Source organism: Strix uralensis, chromosome 37, assembly GCF_047716275.1.
Source record: "Strix uralensis isolate ZFMK-TIS-50842 chromosome 37, bStrUra1, whole genome shotgun sequence".
Taxonomy (NCBI): domain Eukaryota; kingdom Metazoa; phylum Chordata; class Aves; order Strigiformes; family Strigidae; genus Strix; species Strix uralensis.
The window spans coordinates 490,119-505,296 of NC_134008.1; the positions used below are offsets into that span (position 1 = coordinate 490,119).

General features: G+C 50.7%; 1 protein-coding gene and 1 long non-coding RNA gene across 2 annotated transcripts in view; one reads left to right on the plus strand and one right to left on the minus strand.

Annotated features, from left to right (window-relative positions):
- The first annotated feature begins 266 nt into the window (after nt 1-266).
- The window catches only part of LOC141937101 (uncharacterized), a 96,880-nt gene continuing 81,968 nt past the window's right edge, over nt 267-15,178 (plus strand). The window contains exons 1-2 of the long non-coding RNA XR_012626861.1: nt 267-617; nt 3,588-3,756. This is a non-coding gene — a long non-coding RNA (uncharacterized LOC141937101). The remainder of the gene's footprint in view (nt 618-3,587; nt 3,757-15,178) is intronic.
- On the minus strand, nt 10,643-11,554 carry LOC141937051 (olfactory receptor 14A16-like). Its single transcript, XM_074854457.1, has one exon. It carries the CDS (start codon nt 11,552-11,554, stop codon nt 10,643-10,645), a length of 912 nt encoding a protein of 303 aa, XP_074710558.1.

The window sequence follows — 15,178 nt, forward strand, 5'->3', positions numbered from 1 at the left end:
CATACACCAAATCCCAATTGTCCGTACAGCTTTTTGGAGAGTTGCAGAGATCCACATTGCGCAGTGGGTTCGGCCATGTGTCTACTGGCAATCTCACCAAGCACGTGAAGAATGAGTTTTCAGGGCTTGCAGTAGAGAGACACAAAGTTTCCTGATGTGTCATGTTTGCCAGAGTTACCCAGACATTCTGCTTGGGTTGTGGAACTACCCATTCTTCACCCAGATGTAGGTTCCAGCACAGGCCTCTAAGAGAGGGATAACTTATAATGAAACTTCTGTACAAAGGTTACTTAAATGGTGCAGAAACCACGGCTATCCTGCCCATACCCTCACAGCCTTTGAACCAGCAAAATGGGCTGAAATGGGTGAACAGTTGTGGGATGCTTTTTCCAAAGGGGATCAGCATGCCAGTGAGCTAGCGACCACTTGGAAGTTGGTTTCGGACACTCTTAAAGCGCGGAGTTGGCGGCGGCGTCCCTGGGCCTCCCCGAGCCCCGCCGCCGTGGAGCGACTGCCTGCGGCCATCTGGCACCGCGCGATTGTCTGTCCCGCCTCCCCCAAACACCAAAAGCGGCAGTTTTTACAGAAGGTTCTGACACTGTGATGCGGAGTCCCTTGTCCATTCTAAAAGGACTAACTTTAAACCTTTCTGATGGTCAGGCCTTGATTTAAAAACAAAGAAGGGGGAATTTTCTGGACGCACCACATAATCAACTGGCAATGGCTTTATATATTCTTAATGGTGTTCTGATGTTTGTAGTATTTGTCATTTTATGTTGTGTGAGTAATAAGTGTAAGGGGCCCCTTTGTGTGGTTGTGTGATTGTTTTGCGTGTGTGAGACTCAGCCCAGCTGCAGCTGCGGAGTGTGGAGTTCTCCGACCCGCAGTTCCGTTATCCCACGAGGGAAGCGGCCCAAGAGGAATGAAGTGCAGGGCAGACTCTGTACCAGTGGGGGGGTAGTGCAGGACCAGTGAACATTCCTTAGTACAGAGTGTCCTAGTGCCCACCCGCTGGGTCACTGGTGCTGCCTGTTTGTTCTTGCTCAGTGTTTTAAGTGTCACAGGTGAAATATCTCCTCTAGTGGGAGGCAGTAATTCTGTGTTCATTGTGGTCTTGAATTTAGGTGCATACCCTGTGGGGAGAGTGCGCCTTTGTACTATCTGCCTGAGAGAGATATTGTCAGCTTTCTTTGGTAGTGTTTAAGGTAAAGTAGATGAGATGGGAAGCAGCCAGAGTGGGGGAAGAGTCAAAAAGTGTCCCCTAGGCTGTATTTTAAAACGCTTGAAGAAGATAGAGGGACCTCCAGGTGCAAGTGTGAATAAAAAGGCACTAACAAAATATTGAAGTCAGTGGTCGTTTATAATAATTTAGTCACTATCCATCAGGCGTGGACCTAGCAGCCCCCGAGTCAGTAACATCATTAGATACCACAGTACCCTTGATACCAACAGGAGTATATAGACCGTTGGGAAATGGAAAAAGTGCATTACTACTGGGAAGATCATCTACAACCTTACGGGGGTTGTTCATTTTACCAGGGGTCATAGATGCCGATTATGAAGGGGAAATCAGAATTATGGCCTGGACCCCTGGACCCCTGTGTTCAGTAACAAAAGGGTCAAAAATTGCTCAGCTTGTTTAACTTACTGCAGGTCCCCCTAACAGTATGCCGAGAAGTCGGGGTGACTTAGGATTTGGATCAGCAGGTAGTCCTCAAATATTTTGGGCTCAGACAGTGACACAAGGTCGACCTCTGGTAAAATGTGCCCTCACTAAAGCAGAAGAATCTGTTGAACTGACAGGCATTTTAGATACTGGTGCGTGTGATAGACAGTAAACTGTTTGTTCATCAAATTCCATTAAAGATACTGGGAGCTCGTGACATGTTATTCCATAAACTATGTAAGCCTAAGCTTAATCTTAACTATTACATTGTATAACGACTAACTGACTGCAAGTGCTTATCTAAGTTGAAATGCTGAAGCAAGGACTCCTATTGTGCAAAAGACTGAAAGGAGGGAGAAGGGAAGAAGGACAAAGGGGAGAAGGACAAAGGGGAAGTGTCTGTATTCTGTAAGATATAAACAAAAGCTTTGTGAGCCACTCTCAGGAAAGCAGGAAATACAAGGCATTGGTGACGCGAGGAAGACCCGGATGGAGCGACCCCCTAGCTGCAAAGTGCGCAGACGCAGAGTACGCCTCTCAGAGAGACCCGGATACCGGAAGGCGGAGGGTATAAAAAAGACGGACCCTCGGGAAGTGAGTGTGCGCCGTTGGTGGAGCAAGGACTAAGCTAATGCCATCTCAGAAAGACAAGCATCGTGATGTGTGCCCGGCCATCCGTATCAACTGATATTATTTAACCCTCCAGGGCAGCCATATGCTCTGCTGTTTCAATGGGTTGAAATGCTTAGTGACCCTCTTGTTATTATTGAATGTTTGGGGTTTTTTTGTCATACCAAATGCACAAGACGGTCACTACTCGTCCTGAAATGTTTGCCAAACTGATCATGAAAGGTAGGCAATGCCTACTATTACTTGCTGGTCAGGAATCTGTGTGTATCATTGTTCCGGTTATTATGCACATGTTACAGTGACTAATACAAATGTCTTCGAGCAAGCACGGTTTTCACATGCATTTTTTCCACCAAATCACCAAGGCAATACAAAACCAGTTTTCTTTATCAAGGCGTCAGGCTAAAGACATCATTGCAACTTGCCCTGAATACCAGAAGGACTCCGTCTCTACAACAACTAGTGGTGTCAACCCTCTGGGACTCACCTCCTCAGAATTATAGCAATCTGACATCACACTCTTCGCTGCATTTGGAATGTTAAAATATGTACCTGTGCCTGTTGATTCCTTTTCTGGAGCAGTGTTTGCATCCTGCCATATAGTGGGGAGTCAAGCATCTGACTGGCATTCCCCACTCACCGACCAGACAGGCCATTGTGGAGCGTACGCATGGCACACTGAAGTGTCTATTACAACAACAAAAAGGGGGAGATGGAGGGGATCAATCTACACCTCACGAAAGGCTAAATAAGGCATTATATGTCATGACCTTTTTAAACATTTCCCCTGTCTCACAGGTGCCACCAAAATTGCGTCACTTCTCATCACAGATACCAGATCAACAAGAAGTCCAGGGCAAGGCTCAAGTGTGAGCAAAAACCCTGGAAAGTGGTAACTGGGAAGGACCATATCCTTTAATAACCTGGGGAAGAGGTTATGGTTGTGTCTCCACAGGTCACGGTCTCCGGTGGTTACCGGTAAGGTGGGTGCGACCACACCTGAGGTGTGAGAGGCAGCTTTTGGTGGACACTCAGGAACCAGCTGTGGGTGCTGTGGATGCCCCTGTGCTGACAGTTTGCCGTCTCCTTGACTGATCGTTTAAGCAGAATGTATGGGTAATGCTTGCTGCTGCAATAGGACAAAATACACTGTCTCTGTCCTTAATCACACTACACTTGCCAACTCTTTTAAGAGAAAATCCTAACAGTAATTGCAGCACCTTAATGAAATATATGGGTTTACTAGTCACTAGTAAAGTTGTAGCTTAGAGAAAATGTAGTTATTAATAAGGATGAAATGCTATACGAATGTGTGTATTCAACTTTCTTTGTTTAGCAATATTAAGAATTAGGAACTCAAGTGTTTAACCTTATTAGAAACTCCCTTGGTTTTCCCCCTTGAGTGGTGGCCAGGCTCTGGGTGGAACCCAACAGGAGGATGAAATCAGATGTTTCTGCTTGTCCTGTTTCAGCTAGGATAGGGTTAAGTTTCCCCAGCAGTGGGGAGGGAGCTCTAGCCGGGTTATTTGATACCATGCTGACATCAGGTCCGGGCGCCCAAACGCGGGAAGACCAGAAACGGCTTTTGTCTGGTCGGTCCCCTCACTGCTGTATCTGTGTGGTATATCTCTTGTTCTGTTCATTGTTATTACTGTTATTGTTATTGTTGTTGTTCAGTTTGTCGTTGTTACACTGCTATATTAAAACTTTCCTTATCTCAATCCCGGGGTTTGTATTTCACTCCCTGCCCCATCCGGTCCAAGGGTGGGGGAGGGGCAGTGGCATCATGGTCTCGGGTCCCAGCAGGGCCTAAACCACCACAGCCCTTTTGGCTCCCAACGTGGGGCACAAGAAGGTTGAGATAAGGACAAAAAAAAAAGACAAACCCTGACCAGAGTGTGTTAGAGCAATCTGTTAGGTGCAATTTTTCTTCTTTTATTTGTATTGTTTGATAAGGAACATTTACAATGCTCGCCAACTTGCTTGCGTGGTGGGGCTGGATTAATCCTTATATCCACTGTGTGATCCCAGTGCCGATGTTAGTTCTCGGTGGAAAATGTGCCAAGGGTCTTGTTTTGCTGTACTGGCTACTGACTGCTTCTAATGTGCTTGCATCACTGCTTGTGGGGGTGAACCGGTACCTGTTTGCTGCCTGGGCTTTTGTTAGGGGCCTCACCCCCTCTATGGGTGAGCCAGGGGAAAAGATCCTCTTGGTTTTTGAGAGTTTTAGCTATCCTTGGAGCATCCAGGCCAGTGTGCTTGCGGCACAATGCTTTCTGAGTGTCTGCCAGATCTTGTTTTGGGCCATGCGGTATTTCTCCAATAATAGCACCACCCAGAACCCTGCCCCAAGGACAGATAGTTATAAATGGCAAGGTGTGTGGGAAGAGATGGGCAAGTGCCTGGGTCACCCCCAACATTTTGGAATTTCACTCCCGAACAAATGCAGAGTCCTGATAAACTGGTGGAGTGTTTGAAAAAGGTGTGTTGCCAATCTGACAAACCCCGGGAGACACAACTCGCTGCGATGTGCTAGGGACTTGCCCATGCCTACCGTGTCATCTTTAACACTACTTGCTGCTCTCCAGGGGGAGAAGGGGTTGTAGGAGCTGAAAGTGAACTTACTGGTACAGCAACTAGGCCAGGGGGACAGGCAGTGCCAGTGTCAGTCGCCTCCACCGGCACAGCAGTTGGGCCAGAGGGACAAGTAGTGCCAGTATCAGTAGCCCCGATACAGAAAACCAAATATACCAAGAAGTCAGCTCGCATAGTAGGGGATGGAGATGAGCCAGGCCCAGCACGAGAACAGGGGAAAGAGCCAGAGGTAATCATCTGATATCTATCCCTGAGTGAGTTGTGAGATATGTGTAAGGATGTCAGCCGCCTTCCAGGCGAGCAGATTTTCACCTCGCTGCTCTGATGCTGGGATATTGGAGCTGGTGTTTTGGAACTGGAGGGGAGAGAGGCCAAGCAGCTGGGATCTTTGTCCAGGGAGGCTGGCATTGACAAGGCAATAGGGAGGCAGTCTCAAACCCTCAGCCTTTAGAGGGGACTCCTGCCCAGTATAAGGGAGAGGTACCCCTACAAGGATGATGTCCTATGTTGGTTAGGCAAGTGGACCACCATGGAGAAAGGCATTCAGAACCTCAGGGAATTGGCTGTGTTTGATATGGTTTATAGTGATCTGAATGATGAGCGGTCACCCATGGATCCAGATCAGGCCCCTTGCACACAGTTGATGTGGCAGAAGTTCCTGCAGAGTGCACCAGAAGCACATTCCAAAGCATTAGCAGTAGCGTCCTGGTGGCGAGACACTCAGACTCAAACAGTGGATAAAGTGATTGGCCAGCTCCGGCAATATGAGGGAAATCTCCCTTCCTCCCAACATGCTTGGGTTTCAGCTGTAGAGGAACTGTCTCAGAGGCTCCAGAAAGTGGAAGCGGACATGTCCTACATTCCACCTGCACGGGCTGATGTCTCAGCAATTAGAAGCAGACATTTCCCCACCCAAGGAGAAGGGTAGTGGAAGGTACACACCACGGGGCACCCTGTGGTTCTTCCTCCATGACCATGGAGAAGACATGAGGAGGTGGCATGGACAGCCCACTTCTGCCCTAGCTGCACGACTACAGCAACTGAAAGGGAAGACCACCATGAAAGGGAAGTCTTCCAAGAGAGATGCAGCTCCAGTGTCCAGTCGGAAATCCCCCAGACAGAATAGAATGGCCAACGTTATGCTTGACCCTCTTGAGGGGACTAGGAAGTCATTCTTGCAGGAGTCATTCTTAGGACAGGTGAGTGATGCTAGCAGGATTAGAGGAGCCCTGCCTGCAGCCAGGTGGAGGAAAGGGATAATTGGATTTACTGGACGGTGTGGATCCTATGGCCTGGCACATCAGACCCACAAGAATATAAGGCCTTGGTAGATACTGACGCACAGTGCACCCTGATGCCATCAAGCTACAGTGGGGTTGAACCCATCTGTATCTCCAGAGTGACAGGGGGATCCCAACAGCTGACCCTATTAGAAGTTGAAGTGAGCTTAACTGGGAAGGACTGGCATAAGCACCCCATTGTGACTGGCCCAGATGCCCCGTGCATCCTAGGTATAGACTATCTCAGGAGAGGCTACTTTAAAGACCCAAAAGGGTACCGGTGGGCCTTTGGTATAGCTGCCCTGGAGGAGGTTGAACAATTGTCCACCTTACCCGGCCTCTCAGAGGACCCCTCAGTGGTGGGGTTGCTTAAGGTTGAAGAGCAGCGAGTGCCAATTGCTACCAAAACGGTGCACCAGCGGCAGTACCGTACCAACCGAGATTCCCTGGTCCCCATCCATCAGCTGATCTGACAACTAGAAAGCCAGAAGGTGATCAGCAAGACTCATTCACCCTTCAACAGCCCTATATGATCGGTGAGAAAGTCTAATGGTGAATGGAGACTAACCGTGGACTGCCGTAGCCTGAATGAAATTACACCAGCGATGAGTGCTGCAGTGCCGGACATGCTAGAGCTCCAGTATGAGCTGGAGTCGAAGGCAGACAAGTGGTACGCCATGACTGACATTGCTAACGCGTTCTTCTCCATCCCAATAGCACCAGAGTGCAGGCCACAGTTTGCGTTCACTTGGAGGGGTATCCAGTACACCTGGGATCGATTGCCCCAGGGGTGGAAACACAGCTCCACCATTTGCCATAGACTGGTCCATACTGCAATGGAGAAAGGTGGGGCTCCAGAACACCTGCAGTTCATTGACGATATCATTGTATGGGGAGACACAGCTGAGGATGTCTTTGAGAAAGGAAAGAAGGTAATTGAAATCCTTCTGAAGGACGGTTTTGCAATTAAGCGAAAGAAAGTTAAGGGGCCTGGAAGGGAGGTTCAATTCCTAGGAATAAAATGGCAAGATGGGTGTCGTCGCATCCCAATGGAGGTGATAAACAAGATAACAGCCATGGCCCCACCAACCACTAAAAAGGAGACTCAGTCTTTCCTGGGCGCTGTGGGGTTCTGGAGGATGCACATCCCAAACTACAGCCTGATTGTGAGCCCTCTCTACCACGTAACCCGCAAGAAGAACGATTTTAAATGGGCCCCTGAGCAACAACAAGCCTTTGAACAAATTAAGCGGAAGATTTCCCAGGCAGTAGCCCTCGGGCCAGTCCGGACCGGGCAGGAGATTAAGAACGTGCTCTACACTGCAGCTGGGTAGAATGGCCCTACCTGGAGCCTCTGGCAGAGAGCACCTGGGGAAACCCGAGGCTGACCTCTAGGCTTTTGGAGACGGGGATAAAAAGGCTCTGAAGATAATTATACACCAACTGAGAAAGAGATACTGGTAGCGTATGAAGGAGTTTGGGCTGCCTCAGAAGTGGTCGGCACTGAGACACAGCTCCTCCTGACACCCCGACTGCTGGTGCTGGGATGGATGTTCAAAGGAAAGGCTTCCTCCACACATCATGCAACAGATGCCACGTGGAGTAAATGGGTTGCGTTGATAACACAACAGGCTCGAATAGTGAACCCCAACCACCCAGGAATAGTGGAGGTGATCACAAACTGGCCAGAGAGCAAAGATTCTGGGATGTCACCAGAACAGGAGGTGAAACATGCTGAGGAGGCCCCACCATATAATGAGCTGCCAGAGGAGGAGAAGCGATATGCCCTGTTCACTGATGGGTCTTGTCACATTGTGGGAAAGTATCGACAATGGAAGGCTGCTGTGTGGAGTCCCACAGGACGAGGCACTGAAGCTGCTGAGGGACAAGGTGAATCGAGCCAGTTCGCAGAGGTGAAAGCCACCCAACTGGCTTTGGATATTGCTGAGCGAGAAAAGTGGCCGAGGCTCTATCTCTACACTGACTCATAGGTGGTGGCAAATGCCCCATGGAAGTGGTTGCAGAAATGGAAACAGAACAACTGGCAACACAAGCGTCAACCCATCTGGGCCTCTGAAGTATGGCAGGATATTGCAGCCCGGGTGGAGAACCTCGTTGTGAAGGTGCGCCATGTGGACGCCCATATACCCAGGAGTCCAGCCACTGATGAACATCAACACAACCAGCAGGCAGACCAGGCTGCTAAAATCGAAGTGGCTCAGGTTGACTTGGACTGGCAGCATAAAGGTGAACTGTTCATAGCGCAGTGGGCCCATGAGACCTCAGGCCACCAAGGCAGAGATGCAACATACAGGTGGGCTCGAGATCGAGGGGTGGACCTCACCATTGACACCATCGCAGAGATCATCCATGGATGTGAGACGTGTGCTGCGATCAAACAAGCCAAGCAGGTGAAGCCCCAGCGGAATGAAGATCGATGGCTGAAATATAAATATGGAGAGGCCTGGCAGATCGACTACATCACACTGCCACAGACTTGCCAAGGCAAGCGCCACGTGCTCACAATGGTGGAAGCAACCACTGGGTGGCTGGAAACTTATCCAGTGTCCCACGCCACCGCCCGGAACACCATCCTGGGCCTTGAAGAGCGAGTCCTGTGGCGACACGGCACCCCAGAGAGGATTGAGTCAGACAACGGGACTCACTTCCAAAATAACCTCATAGATGCCTGGGCAGAAGAACACGGCATCGAGTGGGTCTACCACATCCCCTACCACGCACCAGCCTCTGGGAAGATCGAGCGCTACAATGGACTGTTAAAAACTACACTGAAAGCAATGGGGGGTGGAACCTTCAAACACTGGGACACACATCTGACAAAGGCCACTTGGTTAGTCAACACAAGAGGATCTGGCAATCAAGCTGGCCCGGCTCAGTCAAAACTTCCACGTGTTGTAGACGGGGATAAAGTCCCTGTGGTGCGCATGAGGGATGTTCCTGGAAAGATGGTCTGGGTTAGTCCTGCACCAGACAAAGGCAAACCCATCCAGGGGATTGCTTTTGCTCAAGGACCTGGGAGCACCTGGTGGGTGATGCAGAGGATGGAGAGGTCCGATGTGTACCACAAGGGGACGTGATTTTGAGTGAGAACATACCGTGAATTATATTGTGCTTTTTGCTCATTTTTTTTTTGGTTACTGTTAATTACTACATGGCAGCTGAACATGACGCAGATGGTATAGAATAAAGGGGTGGATTATGTCCTGGTTCAGCTAGGATAGGGTTAAGTTTCCCCAGCAGTGGGGAGGGAGCTCTAGCCAGGTTATTCGATACCATGCTGACATCAGGTCCGGGCGCCCAAACGCGGGAAGACCAGAAACAGCTTTTGTCTGGTCGGTCCCCTCACTGCTGTATCTGTGCGGTATATCTCTTTTTCTGTTCATTGTTATTACTGTTATTGTTATTGTTGTTCGGTTTGTTGTTGTTACACTGTTGTATTAAAACTTTCCTTATCTCAACCCCGGGGTTTGTATTTCATTCCCACTTTCCCCACATAAGTGTGTCTGTACTGGCCTGCCCAGCCACTCCTGACTTCCTCCCTGTGCTCCCTGCAGGACTACAAGGTGGTGTGATGTTCTGCAGAGCAATGGGTCTGTGGTGTCCTGGGGACATGGGGTGACCCTGCACTGACCACACTGGTGGGGGTGGGGAGCAGAGCCAGTCAGACGGGGTTCCCTGCTTCTGAGGCCCTTTCCATATATCCCTGGATGGCTCAAGGGCCAAGGATGGGTCTGGGCAGGACAATGGGGTATATCAAATTGCACAAAAGACAAAGGTGGTGCTGGCATGGAGGCCAGCTTTGACACTGTGGTTCACAAGGCCTGCTCCTGCCTGCAGCCACAGGTGTGCCACTGTGGACACAATGGGAGTGTAAAAAGCTACACAAGAGCTTGGGGGTGACAAAAATGCAAGGGCACAGCAGGACTGTGGAAGTGAGGAGAAACCAGCACTGAAAAGACCACATCCTGCTGCTGTCCTTGTCCATGGCTCATGGCCTCCCAAGAGGGAAACAGCCCCAGCTCACAGGCAGCAGAGAGGCAGTGCCTGCTGAGGCAGTGAGGGACAGCCCCGATGGGCGCTGAGGCTGCTCCTCCATGTGGCAGCTGGGCCCTTGGCTCCTGAATCCACTCTGCCTGCTGGGGCTGGGCCCCTAGCTCCAGAGGACATCTAAGAGATGGGAGTAAAGACAAAAGATTAAGTTTTTTCTTCTTCAGCTATGCAAAGAGCCTGAATCCTTCTGTACATTAGGCTAACCAGACAGAAAATAAAATGGTTCAAAACATAAGAAGTTATATGAATAATAGATAATTATAATTAATATTACATTTAACAAACAAATACAAACATCTACAAAGTAAAGAAACAGTAGAAGAAAATATAGGATTTTACCGAATTCATGGGAGTTACATGAGTGTCATAGGCACATTATAAATGCTGCAATAAAGTGTATTCATAATAACCTCTTCAGGGCATCCTTGATATCCTGGTTCCTCATGCTGTAGATGAGGGGGTTCACTGCTGGAGGCACCACCGAGTACAGAAATGAAACAACAATGTCCAGACTTGGGGACGAGATGGAGGGGGGCTTCAGGTAGGAAACCATGATAGTACTGACAAACAGGGAGACCACAGCCAGGTGAGGGAGGCACGTGGAAAAGGCTTTGTGCCGTCCATCCTCAGAGGGGATCCTCAGCACGGCCCTGAAGATCTGCACATAGGACACCACAATGAAAACAAAACATCCAAAAAATAAAGAGGCACTAACTACGATAAGCCCAACTTCCCTGAGGTAAGAGTGTGAGCAGGAGAGCTTGAGGATCTGCGGGATTTCACAGAAGAGCTGGTCCAGGGTGTTGCCTTGGCAAAGAGGTAGAGAAAATGTGTTGACCGTGTGCAGGAGAGAATTGCACAACCCACCGCCCCAAGCAGCTGCTGCCATGTGGACACAAGCTCTGCTGCTCAGGAGGGTCCCGTAGTGCAGGGGTTTGCAGATGGCAACATAACGGTCGTAGGACATGATGGTGAGGAGACAAAACTCTGCTCCAAAACAGAAGAGAAAGAAAAAGACCTGTGCACCACATCCCAAGTAGGAGATGTCCCTGTTGTCCCAGAGGGAATTGGCCATGGCTTTGGGGAGAGTGGTGGAGATGGAGCCCAGGTCGAGGAGGGAGAGGTTGAGGAGGAAGAAGTACATGGGGGTGTGCAGGTGGTGGTCACAGGCGATGGCGGTGATGATGAGGCCGTTGCCCAGGAGAGCAGCCAGGTAGATGCCCAGGAAGAGCCAGAAGTGCAAGAGCTGCAGCTCCCATGTGTTTGTGAATGTCAGGAGGAGAAATCCAGTCACCAAGCTTCTGTTGGACATTTGCTTCCTCCTTCCAAATGAAGTTCAGGGTTAGGACTGCCTTTATTGTGCAACACTTCCTCCATTTCTGCAGAACCCCCACCCCCACCAGCTCTGTCCTTCCAGAAAGACCTTCATGCAGCTCCTGCATTGGAGCTCTGGTGTTTGCTGGCTGAGGGGGCAGTGGGGAGCAAGGGATTCTGTTGTGGGCTCTGCAGGAGTCAGTCCTGCTGTGCCCCAACAGGCAGAGAGGAACCCGCAGTGATCACTGCTTAACTCCACTCCTGAAATCCAAGAGATTTCAGCCTTGTCCCTCCCAGGGCCCCCAGCTGCAGAGCAGAGCTGTGGGGCTTTGCTCTTCTTGCTTTTGCTCCTGTTGCCCTGTCCTACCTAAGGAGTGCGTTCTGAAGGCAGACAGCCTGGACATTTCTGTTACACTACAAGTGCTCCGTTGAGAGTCCAGGGGTGCAAACGGGCATAGCCTTAGTGCAGAGTGAGGAGAGCCAGGCTGTCCATCAGACTTTCTCTCAGCTGCCCTGGGCTTGCACCTCTGGAATCTGGAGGAGGGTCACACCCAGCTGTTCCCTTGACAGGAAATTGAATGCTGCTGAGAGCAGAAGAATCCAGCTGAAAACTCCCCTCCCCAGTAAAGATCTCTGAGCTTTTTGATTCCTTGAGGATGGCGTGTTTGGCAAAACGAGCCAGCTTTATCCCCAGCCCATGGGCAGCATTGCCCAGAGACCTACAGTCTAGAAGGGGCTTGGGCACCTTGCTGCCATGGACACATCTGCATGGCAGGACCTGCAGGGCCAGTTGCTGAGCTGCAGCTGAAAGCCCCATCCCCAGAAAGCCTGAAAATAGGAGCAGCAGCAGCAGGGGCAGGTGGAGAACCAAGGAGCAATGCCCCAGTGCTTCTGCCAAGGGAGACAAGGCCAGGGAGGGACAGATGGGCACTTGGGAGAGTCTCCTCTGCTGCAGCTCTGGCTACAGAGGAGGTATCTCCTGCCCTGGACCCTGGGGCCTGGAGGGAAGAGGCTCTGCTGGGTGGGGGAAGGACACCAGGGGGGCTTGTTAGATAAACAGCACTTTTACTGAAAGGCTACTAGGGCAGTGACCAAATACCACCCATGCCCAGCCTGTGCTGTCAGCCTGTTTCATTCCATGACAATGCCTCTGGTGCTTGGAGCTGTCCCTGTGGGGAGCTGTTTCTCTTTCTCCTTATGTCCTCCCTGTCAGTGCTCACAGCCGTCATCCCACCCGTTGTGTGCTCAGCTCTGTCCTGCACACCCCTCCTGGCAGCAGGGCTCTGCATGGAGGCATCTCTCTTTCTCCAAGACTAAGGAGCAGGTCAGGAAAACACTGATGAGATGACTGAACTTTCTGTAGGCAAATAAATGCTTGAAGGAACTTTATCATGTTCCTAAAATACCTATTGCTCTGTCAGGGTAATGCTGTAGGAGTGTCCTTGTGTTGTCCAAAACTGACAGCTGCATTACTGTACCCCACAACCACAGCAGGAAACTGAAAGCACAGACTTCAGAAAGCACCTTTCCTTCCAGGTAGCCCCTGCTTTCATGTGATTCATGAACAGCTGCCTCTGCCAGTGTCCTGGGGAATAATCTGGAGCTGTGAGCAGCCCTGACCCAAGCAGTACCCTCTCCACTGCAGAAGGACCCTGCCCTGCTTGGGGTCTCTCCTTTCCCCCACAGCTTCTCCCCACAGCGCCGTGGGGAGCTCCCCGGGCAGGCTGAGTGCTGACCCTGGCAGGCGGCAGAGTCCCTGCCCCAGCACACAGCCCCTGGGCTGTAGGGACCGTACTCTGAAGGACAGCCCTGGGCACCCCTGGCTGCACCCACTGCTGCACACCCCTGCAGCCATCCCCAGGAGAAGGCAGCCGCCATGGCCTGTCCCTCTGACAGTGCAGCAGGGAAGCCCTGCTCTGGAGCATGTCCTCCTCCTTTAGACAGGAGGGAGATTCCTGGCAGCTGTGCCAGCTTCACCAGATCCCTCCACCAACTGCAGGTGCATTGCCCTGCACCCAGAGACTTACTGTGTCAAGGGCTGTGAAGATTTCTCCTCCACGGAGCTCTCAGCATCTTCCCACTCCTGTCTGCCTTTCCCCTCTCTGTGCCAGGCTCCTCTGTCCTCGGTGCCTGCAGGCAGTGCCCTCAGCCCTGCTGCGCTTTGCAGAGGAGCTGCTCCTGGGCAGAGCTGTCTCTCTGCAGCGCTGACCACTTGCCCTGAGCTCCCTCAGTCCCAGGAGCCCAGCCCAGCTCCGCAGCACAGGACCAGCCCAAGGCATTTTAATGACCCCTCAGGTGGGTTTGGTGACAAGTCCATGAACCTCTGACACTGAGAAGCTAATGAAGAAACCTCTGAGGGAGTCAAAGTTAGATGCAAACTCCAAAGTTTCTTGTGGCTTTAATGGGTCCCACTGAGGGACACTGTTGACAAAGCCTCCCCAGGCTCCAGTTAGAGCAGAAATGTGGAGGCAGTGATGGCAGGTAGGGAAAAGCAAAGGAAAGGTGGCTCTGATGCTGGGGAAACATGGATGTGTTCCATGAAGCCAAAGCACAGAGCCCTGACCCCTTTACCCAAAGGGCCAAGCCGTGACCCCCAGACCCTGGGAAGGGAGATCCTGTACCTCACACATTCCTCAGGGCTCTTCCTGGGGCAGTGGGCGATGGAAATGTGCACCTGCAAGGCTCCTGAGTAGGGACAAGGGGGCAATGAGGCCCCAGTGCTGCAGGGGACTGTGCCTCCTTATAGGCATCATTGGCAGAAACACCAGCCATAGCCAAAGTCAGGAAGGGCTTGACTTGGTTGGGGGCTTTTGAGCTTTTCCACAACCCTCTGTCACCTCCACCACAGGCTGTCCTATGTTGTTGTATCGCCTATGCCTCTTTCCCTGCAGGCTGTAGTCACCCACCCATCTGTCTCACCTTGCTCTCACCTGAGCATCTTCCTTCCTTTACTGATATCTCACCATCCTCCATGGCTCTTCCTTGAAAGAAAAATCCTTGGGCTGATCCAGACTTCTGAGTTATACCCTGCACTGCAGCACTGCCCTTGGAGTAAAATTCCTTTCTCCTTGTGTCCAGTCTGGAATTCCCCATCTGCATTTTCTGGCATTATTTCATTCTGATGCTGTTTTCCAGTATTCCACTATACTCCACCATCTCTGAAATATCTCTTTAATCACTCTTGGTCTACTACTATTCTGTGCTGAGTCTCTATAGCAGTGAGCCCAGGATGTTCAGACTCTCTATATTGGTCATAAGGTTGAGGCCTCCAAATGCCATCTTGGGAGATATCTGGGCACTCTCCAAGATATTTGCAGAGGAAAACATAGTCATGCACCAAGAAAGAGGGAGTGAGAATTTTATCAGTGCCTGTAGTGGCAGGACAAGTGGCTACAGTTTTAAACTGAAATAGGGTAGATGTAGATTTGTGTGGTGGTTTAGTCCCTGCTGGGGTCTGAGACCACGCGGTCGCTGCCCCTCCCCCACAAAGGGAGTGAAATACAAAGCCCCGAGGCTGAGATAAGGAGAGGTTTAATACAACAGTGCAACAGCAACCAACCAAACAGCAACAATAACAATAACAGTAATAACAATGAACAGAGCAAAATATCTACCAATACAG